At 38.5% G+C, this 14,685-nt stretch overlaps 1 protein-coding gene across 1 annotated transcript in view; it reads left to right on the top strand.

Moving 5' to 3' along the window:
• Positions 1-14,685, top strand: part of Dthd1 (death domain containing 1) — a 103,524-nt gene that overhangs the window by 39,905 nt on the left and 48,934 nt on the right. Inside the window, 2 exon segments of the mRNA XM_063273758.1 lie at positions 8,293-8,457; positions 12,062-12,351. Of these exon segments, the coding sequence (XP_063129828.1) occupies positions 8,293-8,457; positions 12,062-12,351 (455 nt within the window).

The raw sequence follows: 14,685 nt of genomic DNA, 5'->3' as shown, positions 1-14,685 counted from the left end.
CAAAGATTAAAACAGAGACTGAAGGAACACCCATTCAGAGCCTGCCCCACAGGTGGCCCATACATATACAGCCACCCAATTAGACAAGATGGATGAAGCAAAGAAGTGCAGACCGACAGGAGCCGGATGTAGATCGCTCCTGAGAGACACAGCCAGAATACAGCAAATACAGAGGCGAATGCCAGCAGCAAACCACTGAACTGAGAATAGGTCCCCCGTTGAAGGAATCAGAGAAAGAACTGGAAGAGCTTGAAGGTGCTCGAGACCCCAAAAGTACAACAATGTCAAGCAACCAGAGCTTCCAGGGACTAAGCCACTACCTAAAGACTATACATGGACTGACCCTGGACTCTGTCCCCATAGGTAGCAATGAATATCCTAATAAGAGCACCAGTGGAAGGGGAAGCCCTGGGTCCTGCTAAGACTGAACCCCCAGTGAACTAGACTATGGGGGGAGGGTGACAATGGGGGGAGGTTTGGGAGGGGAACACCCACAAGGAAGGGGAGGGGGGAGGGTGATGTCTGTCCGGAAACCGGGAAAGGGAATAACACTTGAAATGTATATAAGAAATACTCAAGATAATAAAAAAAATAAATAAAATAAAAAAAATATATGTGACTTGTAAATAAAACAGCTCCTTCAAAGCATAAAAAAAAAAAAAAAGAAGGAGTGAAGCATTCACATTTTGATCATCCGTCTTGAGTTTCGTTTGTTCTAGGGATCTAGGGTAATTCAAGCATTTGGGCTAATAGCCACTTATAAATGAGTGCATACCATGTATGTCTTTCTGTGATTGGGTTAGCTCACTCAGGATGATATTTTCCAGTTCCAACCATTTGCCTACGAATTTCATAAACTCGTTGTTTTTGATAGCTGAGTAATATACCATTGTGTAGATGTACCACATTTTCTGTATCCATTCCTCTGTTGAAGGGCATCTGGGTTCTTTCCATTTTCTGGCTATTATAAATAAGGCTGCGATGAACATAGTGGAGCACGTGTCTCTTTTATATGTTGAAGCATCTTTTGGGTATATGCCCAAGAGAGGTATAGCTGGATCCTCAGGCAGTTCAATGTCCAATTTTCTGAGGAACCTCCAGACTGATTTCCAGAATGGTTTTACCAGTCTGCAATCCCACCAACAATGGAGGAGTGTTCCTCTTTCTCCACATCCTCGCCAGCATCTGCTGTCACCTGAGTTTTTGATCTTAGCCAATCGCACTGGTGTGAGGTGAAATCTCAGGGTTGTTTTGATTTGCATTTCCCTTATGACTAAAGATGTTGAACATTTCTTTAGGTGTTTCTCAGCCATTCGGCATTCCTCAGGTGTGAATTCTTTGTTTAGCTCTGAACCCCATTTTTTAATAGGGTTATTTGTTTCCCTGTGGTCTAACTTCTTGAGTTCTTTGTATATTTTGGATATAAGGCCTCTATCTGTTGTAGGATTGGTAAAGATCTTTTCCCAATCTGTTGGTTGCCCTTTTGTCCTAACCACAGTGTCCTTTGCCTTTCAGAAGCTTTGCAGTTTTATGAGATCCCATTTGTCGATTCTTGATCTTAGAGCATAAGCCATTGGTGTTTTGTTCAGGAAATTTTTTCCAGTGCCCATGTGTTCCAGATGTTTCCCTAGTTTTTCTTCTATTAGTTTGAGTATGTCTGGTTTGATGTGGAGGTCCTTGATCCACTTGGACTTAAGCTTTGTACAGGGTGATAAGCATGGATCGATCTGCATTCTTCTACATGTTGACCTCCAGTTGAACCAGCACCATTTGCTGAAAATGCTATCTTTTTTCCATTGGATGGTTTTGGCTCCTTTGTCAAAAATCAAGTGACCATAGGTGTGTGGGTTCATTTCTGGGTCTTCAATTCTATTCCATTGGTCTATCTGTCTGTCTCTGTACCAATACCATGCAGTATTTATCACTATTGCTCTGTAATACTGCTTGAGTTCAGGGATAGTGATTCCCCCTGAAGTCCTTTTATTGTTGAGGATAGCTTTAGCTATCCTGGGTTTTTTGTTATTCCAGATGAATTTGCAAATTGTTCTGTCTAACTCTTTGAAGAATTGGATTGGTATTTTGATGGGGATTGCATTGAATCTGTAGATTGCTTTTGGTAAAATGGCCATTTTTACTATATTAATCCTGCCAATCCATGAGCATGGGAGATCTTTCCATCTTCTGAGGTCTTCTTCAATTTCTTTCCTCAGTGTCTTGAAGTTCTTATTGTACAGATATTTTACTTGCTTGGTTAAAGTCACACCGAGGTACTTTATATTATTTGGGTCTATTATGAAGGGTGTCGTTTCCCTAATTTCTTTCTCGGCTTGTTTCTCTTTTGTATAAAGGAAGGCAACTGATTTATTTGAGTTAATTTTATACCCAGCCACTTTGCTGAAGTTGTTTATCAGCTTTAGTAGTTCTCTGGTGGAACTTTTGGGATCACTTAAATATACTATCATGTCATCTGCAAATAGTGATATTTTGACCTCTTCTTTTCCGATCTGTATCCCCTTGATCTCCTTTTGTTGTCTGATTGCTCTGGCTACAACTTCAAGAACTATATTGAATAAGTAGGGAGAGAGTGGGCAGCCTTGTCTAGTCCCTGATTTTAGTGGGATTGCTTCAAGTTTCCATTTAGTTTAATGTTAGCAACTGGTTTGCTGTATATGGCTTTTACTATGTTTAGGTATGGGCCTTGAATTCCTATTCTTTCCAGTACTTTTATCATGAAGGGGTGTTGAATTTTGTCAAATGCTTTCTCAGCATCTAATGAAATGATCATGTGGTTCTGTTCTTTCAGTTTGTTTATATAATGGATCACGTTGATGGTTTTCCGTATATTAAACCATCCCTGCATGCCTGGGATGAAGCCTACTTGATCATGGTGGATGATTGTTTTGATGTGTTCTTGAATTCGGTTTGCCAGAATTTTATTGAGTATTTTTGCGTCGATATTCATAAGGGAAATTGTTCTGAAGTTCTCTTTCTTTGTTGTGTCTTTGTGTGGTTTAGGTATAAGAATAATTGTGGCTTCGTAGAAGGCATTCGGTAGGGCTCCATCTGTTTCAATTTTGTGGAATAGTTTGGATAATATTGGTATGAGGTCTTCTATGAAGGTTTGATAGAATTCTGCACTAAACCTGTCTGGACCTGGGCTCTTTTTGGTTGGGAGACCTTTAATGCCTGCTTCTATTTTCTTAGGAGTTATGGGGTTGTTTAACTGGTTTATCTGTTCCTGATTTAACTTCGATACCTGGTATCTGTCTAGGAAATTGTCCATTTCCTGAAGATTTTCAAATTTTGTTGAATATAGGTTTTTATAGTAAGATCTGATGATTTTTTGAATTTCCTCTGAATCTGTAGTTATGTCTCCCTTTTCATTTCTGATTTTGTTAATTTGGATGCACTCTCTGTGTCCTCTCGTTAGTTTGGCAAGGGTTTATCTATCTTGTTGATTTTCTCAAAGAACCAACTTTTGGTTCTGTTGATTCTTTCTATGGTCCTTTTTGTTTCTACTTGGTTGATTTCAGCTCTGAGTTTGATTATTCCCTGCCTTCTACTCCTCCTGGGTGTATTTGCTTCTTTTTGTTCTAGAGCTTTTAGGTGTGCTGTCAAGCTGCTGACATATGCTCTTTCCTGTTTCTTTCTGCAGGCACTCAGCGCCATGTGTTTTCCTCTTAGCACAGCTTTCATTGTGTCCCATAAGTTTGAGTATGTTGTATCTTCATTTTCATTAAATTCTAAAAAGTTTTTAATTTCTTTCTTTATTTCTTCCTTGACCAGGTTATCATTGAGTAGAGCATTGTTCAATTTCCACGTATATGTGGGCATTCTTCCCTTATTGTTATTGAAGACCAGTTTTAGGCCGTGGTGGTCCGATAGCACGCATGGGATTATTTCTATCTTTCTGTACCTGTTGAGGCCCGTATTTTGACCAATTATATGGTCAGTTTTGGAGAAAGTACCATGAGGAGCTGAGAAGAAGGTATATCCTTTTGCTTTAGGATAGAATGTTCTATAAATATCCGTTAAGTCCATTTGGCTCATGACTTCTCTTAGTCTGTCGACATCACTGTTTAATTTCTGTTTCCATGATCTGTCCATTGATGTGAGTGGGGTGTTGAAATCTCCCACTATTATTGTGTGAGGTGCAATGTGTGTTTTGAGCTTTAGTAAGGTTTCTTTTACGTATGTAGGTGCCCTTGTATTTGGGGCATATATATTTAGGATTGAGAGTTCATCTTGGTGGATTTTTCCTTTGATGAATATGAAGTGTCCTTCCTTATCTTTTTTGATGACTTTTAGTTGGAAATTGATTTTATTTGATATTAGAATGGCTACTCCAGCTTGCTTCTCCTGACCATTTGCTTGGAAAGTTGTTTTCCAGCCTTTCACTCTGAGGTAGTGTCTGTCTTTGTCTCTGAGGTGTGTTTCCTGTAGGCAGCAGAATGCAGGGTCCTCGTTGCGTATCCAGTTTGTTAATCTATGTCTTTTTATTGGGGAGTTGAGGCCATTGATATTGAGAGATATTAAGGAATAGTGATTATTGTTTCCCTTTATATTCATATTTGGATGTGAGGTTATGTTTGTGTGCTTTCATTCTCTTTGTTTTGTTGCCAAGACGATTAGTTTCTTGCTTCTTCTAGGGTATAGCTTGCCTCCTTATGTTGGGCTTTACCATTTATTATCCTTTGTAGTGCTGGATTTGTAGAAAGATATTGTGTAAATTTGGTTTTGTCATGGAATATCTTGGTTTCTCCATCAATGTTAATTGAGAGTTTTGCTGGATACAGTAACCTGGGCTGGCATTTGTGTTCTCTTAGGGTCTGTATGACATCAGTCCAGGATCCTCTGGCCTTCATAGTTTCTTGCGAGAAGTCTGGTGTGATTCTGATAGGTCTCCCTTTATATGTTACTTGACCTTTTTCCCTTACTGCTTTTAATATTCTTTCTTTATTTTGTGCGTTTGGTGTTTTGACAATTATGTGATGGGAGGTGTTTCTTTTCTGGTCCAATCTATTTGGAGTTCTGTAGGCTTCTTGTATGTCTATGGGTATCTCTTTTTTTAGGTTAGGGAAGTTTTCTTCTATGATTTTGTTGAAGATATTTACTGGTCCTTTGAGCTGGGAGTCTTCACTCTCTTCTGTACCTATTATCCTTAGGTTTGACCTTCTCATTGAGTCCTGGATTTCCTGTATGTTTTGGACCAGTAGCTTTTTCCGCTTTACATTATCTTTGACAGTTGAGTCAATGATTTCTATGGAATCTTCTGCTCCTGAGATTCTCTCTTCCATCTCTTGTATTCTGTTGGTGAAGCTTGTATCTACAGCTCCTTGTCTCTTCTTTGGTTTTCTATATCCAGGGTTGTTTCCATGTGTTCTTTCTTGATTGCTTCTATTTCCATTTTTAATTCCTTCAACTGTTTGATTGTGTTTTCCTGGAATTCTTTCAGGGATTTTTGCGATTCCTCTCTGTAGGCTTCTACTTGTTTATTAATGTTTTCCTGTGTTTCCCTAAGTGTGTTCACGTCTTTCTTGAAGTCCTCCAGCATCATGATCAAATATGATTTTGAAACTAGATCTTGCTTTTCTGGTGTGTTCGGATATTCCATGTTTGTTTTGGTGGGAGAATTGGGCTCCGATGATGACATGTAGTCTTGGTTTCTGTTGCTTGGGTTCGTGCGCTTGCCTCTCGCCATCAGATTATCTCTAGTGTTACTTTGTTCTGCTATTTCTGACAGTGGCTAGACTGTCCTATAAGCCTGTGTGTCAGGAGTGCTGTAGACCTGTTTTCCTCTCTTTCAGTCAGTTATGGGGACAGAGTGTTCTGCTTTCGGGCGTGTAGTTTTTCCTCTCTACAGGTCTTCAGCTGTTCCTGTGGGCCTGTGTCTTGAGTTCACCAAGCAGCTTTCTTGCAGCAGAAAATTTGGTCTTACCTGTGGTCCCGAGGCTCAAGTTCGCTCGTGGGGTGCTGCCCAGGGGCTCTCTGCAGCGGCAGCAACCAGGAAGCATCAAGGGTAATTTTTAGGTGGCAGTAAAGCAAATAAAAATCTTTAAGCAAAAAAGCATTGTAATTCTATGTATGTATGTTATGTATGCATGTATGTATGCATTTTTTTCCTTGAACTGGGAATAAAGCCCAGTCTCTCGTTTGTCTTCTTCCTTGCACCAGTTATATTCGCTAGTATAGTCTCCCTAATTTAGATGATCTTTATAAATCCAAGTTTTAGATAGGAATATTTCCTTCATTTATATGCATTGATACTTAGATGTGAACTTCCATTCCAAATCTGTCAGAAATTTATAACAGGACTCAGAAGGAACACACTGTGCAGATCAGCCTATGTTAAGTGAAAAGAACAAACCTCTCAAAACCAAGGGGATTTTAACACATCTTTATATCTAACTTCATGGCTATCGAAGGCTACTTCTCACTTCTTGTGTGTGTACTTAGGCAACAAAACACATTTTGGGTGCCATCATAGGTGTAGAGCAACTTAGAGTAGACCCATCAGCAATCATTTTCATGGCCTCAAAGTGACAAGTCTCTCTTTAATTTCGAATTAGTTAATGGAATATGGCCCCACTCAGACAGGCAGCCTTATTTTACACTCAGAACAAAGGGATAGCCACTATTTTAGTGGCCATTGCTCATGAATGTCAGATATATTTTGACTGAATTGCATTATTGTCTTTCCTGAGTTGTGGAGTATGGGCTTCCCTGACATGTCACAAACTCACAGAAAACTCAGAGCATTGACAGAAAAAAGTGAGGAGTTACTATGATGCGTGGGGGCAGGGGAGGATCAACATTATGTTTAGGGAAGTTGGTTTTTAGCAAATAACCAAGGTAATGATTCGTTGAGAGTATATCCTCCTGTGTAAGTTACTTTTTAGCTTCAGGATTAAAATTTGTACCATATCTGTGATTATAACTTAACATTTAAAAAGCCAATTTCCCTAAATCTTTATTTCATTCTTCCCGATTTCATGAAAAATAGCAATAAATGTTTTGCAGAATAATACTTTAGGTTTAGATTAACTCTATGCACTGCCCCCTCCCCTCCACATAACACAAGTGCATGGCGATCGACAGAGAGATCGACAGGGAGAGAGAGAGAGAGAGAGAGAGAGAGAGAGAGAGAGAGAGAGAGAGAGAAAGAGAGGTCTTGATTCATAGAAGCTAGATAATTTCTCTCCCATAGCAAATTGCATTGCAGGCAGGCTGTTTTTTCCCCAAAGAGGTTCAGCGTCTTTTGATCTTGGGTGTGAAAAAAAGATGTTGCAAAAATGAATCCAAGAAGAAAACTCACCGAAATATGTCAAATTTTTCTCCCAAGACTCCACTGTCTTTTTGACATTGATTTTTTTCTTTCTCCCTTTAAATCTTCTTAATTAAGTGCAAGCTTAATTAATTTCCATAGTCCAGAGCTTTACAACCAAACAAAGGTGATAAGTCAAAGTCTCTGAACTCCTACACAACCAAATTCCAAAGAAAGGGAACCATTTTGGCGGGTTCTTAAAAACTGGTCTGTGGAATGAGCTTTACTTGGCAAATAGTATCACATAGGAATACAGCTCTCAGGCTGTGGATCAGACGTATTATATAAGCAGGAAAAGTAGCATATTGGCTATCTTCTGCTGTGGAAATGGTATGGAAATACTGATACCACTCACAGTTTCAACGAACCTTTACAACTATTAACAGAATTAATTCTAAAATAAAGGTAATATTATTTTAAAGTGATAACCAGTGAAATTGAGACACATACAAATAAAAAACCTAATGCATGGTCACTTGTTTATAAGAGGCAGAACCAGCAAAGAGATAAAATGGTGATGGTTATAGCTTTACCTAGCATGCTATGCAATCATTCAGGAGTATCCTTAAAGCGTCTGTGCATTCATTATGTTTCTAAGAGTTCATTTAAACTTCTTTCTGTCACTAATAAAATGTCCTTAATTCCTCAAATGTATCCTATCAGTGTTTTTGCTCTGCACATATCCTTGAGTATTGTTCTTGCTTCTACATCACCTGTACTTTATAATACCACCAAGAACACCCCATGCTATAAACAGATATTACTATGATAGCTTGTAGATATTTCTAGAAGAAAAGAGCAAAGGCTTTAGTAATTCCCTCTTTCTATTCTTGACATCAGGGATAATTAGTAATACAAAATATATACATGGTGAATTGTTATTGGGTTAGTTAATCCATGAAAAGATAGATGTATTAAATGTGACTTTTGCTGTGTAAATTTTATCCACTTCTCTTATGATTTTGTAGGTCCAAAAGTACATCCATCAGTAAACATGGTAACAATGCATGTGGAACACTAAAATTACTTGGATTCACAAGCAGAGATAGTGGTTGGTTTGGGATCGATGACATTGTGGTGAAAGTTGTCCAGATTGGCTTGGTATCATTCAAATTATATGAACATTTAGAGAGGTAAAACTGTAGGAAACAATCTGAGGTGGTGGCTCTCTCTTACAGCATGTAATTAATGTGTAGAAATTAATCATAAGATTATATTTTTATTACTCAGCTAGATATATAAGCTGCCTTTTAGGGTGTACTTAGAAATGCAAACTACAATTGACATGAGTCCTTTGATTGCAGCTTTGCTCGGGAGAGTTTAAGTAGGGCTTGCAAAAAATCTTGCAACATCAGTTTATTTTTACAGGGTTCTCTTAACCCCAAAATAGTTTCAGAACAGCACCTTCATTTCTTAAATTCCACAGGAGAGCAATTAACTTCTCCTATGCTCATCTCATAATTTATTTTTTTTCTTTTTTTCGGAGCTGGGGACCGAACCCAGCTAGGCAAGTGCTCTACCACTGAGCTAAATCCCCAACCCATAACTATTTAGATGTAGATGGAATTTGTTATTTCAGTTCCTTCATTTAATGTCCTCATTTCCATGTTCTCTAGATGGCCCATTAAAGGACGGTTTTAAGGTACATGAGGTGTAGATACTCATGAAGAAAGACAATCCCATGTCTAAAGATAGGTTTCCCTTCAAAATGACAACCTCACCTCTATGATTACCCTGAGCCAAATTCTGCACAAACAGTGTTAGATGAGAAGGCAATTGAATGAGTGAGGGAGGCCTTTAATAAGATCCTGTGAGTGAATAAATGAAGCAAAGGGATCCAGGGAAGACAGTGGAAGAACTGGTTTTACTTGGACTTTCCTCAGCCTAGTGCCTCAGGGGAGCCATGGTATACCACAGTAGATGGTTTTGATGGTTCAACCCAACAGTCCTTGTTTGTGGGAAAAGACTGCTCTGGATAAGGACTCCTTTTCTCCTAGTCTCTGGAGAACAATCATGGGTTAGTTTGCCCAGTTCTGTGATCTAAGTCTGTATCAGTTTCCCAGAGTGCTGTAACAAAGTGTTACAAATTGAGTTATTATCTTAACAGTTTTAGAACATTTTTTTATACAGTGCATGTGCTTCTTTTAATTCTGCATACTCTTTGGGATTATGCTAGTAATTTTGAATTAGGGTCATCCTAGTGACCTCACCTTAGTTTATATACCTCTGTAGGGACATAAAATATTATACTCTGAGCATTAGTACTGGATGATATTGTTTAGGGTTGAATAAAATTTAACCCCATAACAAGATCCACTATAAAATCCCCCATGTCACAGAAACGGAGATAAGTATTTCATTCCCCTTGTGTTTCACGAATGGATCATTTTGAGCACAGTTTGCTTCTGTATGTTGAACCATTACTTTGATACTATTCTATAGCCACCTTTACTTTAATAATGGAATCATGAACATTATGAACCTTAGTAAGTGCACAGTCATACAAGGAGCACAGCATACTCACACAAATCAGTGGGGCATGATCTGAAAACCCCTGAGAGTGCATGGTTGAAAATGATGGATCTAAATTCACTTTTAGCAAGCTTTTAGACTGAAAATCATATGACATTTTAACCAATGTAAATAAACATACAGAAACTGATTTACCAAAACATTTATCAGCATAGTAAAATAAAATATGATGAATGATGTTTTTAAAATGTATACCCCTAGTGTTCACTTACCATGAATTGAGTTTGCAGTTTCTGGGTGAGTCACTGAACACTGATTCTGAAAGTTTATGGTGTTGCTGTACACTTCTGCAGGCCTTAGAAATATCATGTCATTGGTGAGGCTGAACTTATTACATCTTCAATCTTATACAAGATTGCTTACTTTTATTTCAAAGTTTCATATATTTACGAATTTTGGATTATTTCTAGCTAAAATTAAAACAGAAACCAATTGTTTGGCTATATAAATCTGTTTCCCTTACATTCTTTTCTTTTTTTAAGAATGCAAGAACCTATGAAGTTTAGAAAAGGGCGTGGGATTCTTTAGGGCTGAGAGTATTAATGGCTTCAAGTTCATGGCAATCCTTCTGCCTCTACCTACTGTATAGATTTAAACTAACTCATGTGGAGTAATTTAATTTTTAGTTGTCTTTAAAGTCCAAGACACAAATGCACATTATTCTTGGTACACATAGCATCAGAATTGTCATAATACCACCTTTTACCTCCCTACCAACAGGAATTACCTTAAGACCAACAACACACATAGAGTTGTCCTCTTCTAAGGCTGCAGTGCCTTCTTCTGGGCCCTTTGTGGGTGGTATACTTATGTTGATGGAATACTTTCTTAAATTAATGATAAAATTACATTAGAGTAAATAAAAAAACCAGTAACATAGTTGTTTATTGTTAACATCAAGTATCATGTAGTGCACATAATTATATATGTCATGATTTCATACAGTTGGCAGAGCAATAGATTTCTCATTCCAACATTGCCTCAAATATGCTTGTACTGTGGTGTGAAGACTGCAGCATCACTAAGTGATGGAATTTCTCAACTCCATTATAGTCTTATAGGACCACCCAGGTATATGTTTTCAGTCACTTATGGAAAAGGTATGGGATGCATGACTCTATAATTAAAATATTTGCGGAACATTTAAAGTTCAGCGGAGACAGGATGATTATTTTAAGAATATGTTTTAGGGGCTGGGGATTTGGCTCAGTGGCAGAGCACTTACCTAGGAAGCGCAAGGCCCTGGGTTCGGTCCCCAGCTCCGAAAAAAAGAACCAAAAAAAAAAAAAAAGAATATGTTTTAGATGGGTATACCATAGTGCACACTTGTAAGCTCAGGAAGAAGGTGGAGGAAGGACCTCTGTGAGTTCAAGGCTGGCTGGGCTACATATCAAGAAGACACCACATAACAATAACCAAAAGCATGTTTTGAAACTTACCTTTAGAATGAGGGAGAGATCTCAGTCAGTAAAGTTCCTAACATGCAAACAAGAGGATCTCATTTCAGTTCCCCAACAATCAAGAGCCTTACCATGACAGTTAACATATTCAACTCCAGTACTGAGAAAAGAGACAGGCAGATCTCTAGGACTGATTGGCCAGCTAGCCTAGGGGACCTGATGAACTCTCTAGGTTCATTTAGACACTCTTTATTTAGATCTGTGCCTTATTTTTTAAAATAGGGTTATTTGATTCTCTGGAGTCTAACTTCTTGGGTTTGTTGTATATATTGGATATTAGCCCTCTATGGGATGAAGGATTGGTAAAGATCTTTTCCCAATCTGTTAGTTGCCATTTTGTCCTAATGACAGTGTCCTTTGCCTTACAGAAGCTTTGGAATTTTACTCTGTTTCAAATGATAAGGAGGAACAGGATAGAGAGAGATATATAACATCTAACATTGACCTTTTCTTTTCCCCATACGCCCACACATCCAAACTTACAGATGTATATACCCACAGAAACATGCATATAAAACAGACAGACAGACACAAAGACAAAAAGAAAAAGACAACAAAGAACTTAGTTTATCTGAACTTGTTTCTTGACTGCCAGGGTTTCACTGAAGTTCTTCATTCATTTAGCTAGTTGGCCATCAGAATGTTTGCTTTAAATGGAAATTTGTAAAAATTATCTTTTCCTTGGGTCTGTGGTGTTTCAATGCTTCATCCTTTGCTCAGGTCTTTCCTCTTTTCTTTTTCACAGGTTTATAGTGCTCCAACTCTCTTCCCCAGTGGACAATAGCCATTTAGTTTCTTTTGTCAAGTCTTTAGAGGAAGCCTCCCTCAGCACCACTGCCTGCATTGTATTGTCACACCAGAAGGACAATCCACACAGAGTGGTTATTTTAGCAGTACCTGCTAAGGAGTTAAATCTAGCACTGAAGAACTTGCAATCAGAAGGGTTTGGAGGACTTCCAGAATAATCTAGACATTTCCAAGTAAGAGAAGGAGAACAACTTCTTTTAAGGTTTACTGGAAACATATTTGGTTCAAGTAAGTATGAGGAAATATTCTTACATATTCTACAGATTTTAAGTCACAAATCTTATACGCAACACTCCAAACTTGGGCAAGCACTAAGACTAATCCTTTTAGGCACTTTTCTCTGTACAGGGTTGAGTGTGTGTGTGTGTGTGTGTGTGTGTGTGTGTGTGTGTGTGTGTGTGTGTGTGTGTATGACTCCAGGTGATATTCTTTTGGGTCTAGGCTTCTGATTGCTTCCTGAGTTCAGGACAGCATCTCCTCTTCCTCATAACAACTTCTTAGCTTCCACTCAGTAATATGAATGTGTTTTCAGACAGTAGTATTAATCTCTGGAGAAACATGTCATGTGGCAGATGGCTTCCCACTATGATGATTTGATGTAGAATGGTTGGCTTTGTTATATACAAAAGCAATACACATTCAAGTAGAAGTGGAACATTCTGAGTTTTTTTTTATCTTTATTAATTTGAGTATTTCTTATTTACATTTTAATTATTATTCCCCTTCCCGGTTTCTGGGCCAGCATCCCCCTAACCCTTTTGCCTCCCCTTCTATATGGGCTTCCCCTCTCCATCCTCCCCCCATTACCTCCCTCCCCGCAACAACCATGTTCACTGGAGGTTCAGTCTTGGCAGGACCAAGGGCTTCCCCTTCCACTGGTGCTCTACTAGGCTATTCATTGCTACCTATGAAGTTGGAGCCCAGGGTCAGTCCATGTAAAGTCTTTGGGTAGTGGCTTAGTCCCTAGAAGCTCTGGTTGGTTGGCATTGTTGTTCATATGAGGTCTCGAGCCCCTTCAAGCTCTTCCAGACCTTTCTCTGATTCCTTCAATGGGGGTCCCGATCTCAGTTCAGTTGATTGCTGCTGGCATTCACCTATGTAGTTGCCATATTCTGGGTGTGTCTCTCAGGAGAGACCTACATCCGGTTCCTGTCAGCCTGCACTTCTTTGCTTCATCCATCTTATGTAATTGGGTGGCTGTATATGTATGGGCCACATGTGGGGCAGGCTCTGAATGGGTGTTCCTTCTGCCTCTGTTCTAAACTTTGCCTCCCTATTCCCTGCCAAGGGTATTCTTGTTCCCCTTTTAAAGAAGGAGTGAAGCACTCACATTTTGGTCATCCTTCTTGAGTTTCATGTGTTCTGTGCATCTAGAGTAATTCAAGTATTTGGGCTAATAGCAACTTATCAATGAGTGCATACCATGTGTGTTTTTCTGTGATTGGGTTACCTCACTCAGGATGATATTTTCCAGTTCCATCCATTTGCCTATGAATTTCATAAAGTCATTGTTTTTGATAGCTGAATAATATTCCACTGTGTACATGTACCACATTTTCTGTATCCATTCCTCTGTTGAAGGGCATCTGGGTTCTTTCCAGCTTCTGGCTATTGATCTTTCTCCAGTTTCAGTAGATACTTTCTGTGATGTCACAGCTTCTAGTTGTCCACTTAGTCTTGAGAGAGAAAGAACCTATATTCTGTGGTATACTGGGTTGTTAGGTCATAATGTTAAGTATATGAAGTACATTGTGTGTTTCTGATATGTTTTCAATTTTATATGTTTATATGAAGTGACCCCATCTAGTAGTAACTGTTTGTTACTCTTATGATAGAACTATATTACCCTCCATTGCACATAAAACTACCTCCAAATTCTTCAATGTGTCCTACAAAGTGTCTAACATAGGTCAATGAACTTTCAAGAGATGTGATTAGAAGTTAAGCATGTAATTTCTTATTATAAAGATATATATATGTATATATATATATTATTTTACAGTTTTTTGTTGTTTTGTTTTTCTAGACAGGTTTTCTCTAGGTATGAAGCCTGTTCTGAACTCAATTTATAGAGCAGGCTTTCCTCAAACTCACAGAGATTCCCTTGTCTATGCCTCCTGAGTGCTAGGATTAATAAAGAGGGCCACTGTATCTTTCTTAATTTACATATTTTAAAGTATATTCCACATTTGGAAAGTGGTTTGAGGTACAAAAGAAACTTAAGGACATTAGATGTGGATGTCCTGCAGACTTTTCATTCCCACACTTACTCAATGTTACTTTTGTTCCCATTTTAAATGTCATTAAAATTAGAAATTATTGACTCCTAGGTTTGGGATTTATTCATACTCTCAAGAAACAGTCTTCCCAAGAATGAAATTTCATGGGACAACCAGCATGTCTTCATTGACCTATGTTCTCTTAGCCTAAGAGCTCCCAGCTTTCAACAATTACAGAGTAAATGAATGAGGAATGAGCATGTGGAGGAAAAAGAATAGATGGTAGAACTGGAAAGGGCTGGGGAGGGGGGAGTAATGAGAGGTGGGAGGTTTGAAAATGATG

Source organism: Rattus norvegicus, chromosome 14 (genome assembly GCF_036323735.1).
Source record: "Rattus norvegicus strain BN/NHsdMcwi chromosome 14, GRCr8, whole genome shotgun sequence".
In the NCBI taxonomy this organism is placed as follows: domain Eukaryota; kingdom Metazoa; phylum Chordata; class Mammalia; order Rodentia; family Muridae; genus Rattus; species Rattus norvegicus.
Note: the sequence above shows the minus strand (reverse complement) of the source record. Positions and strands in the feature narration are given on the sequence as shown.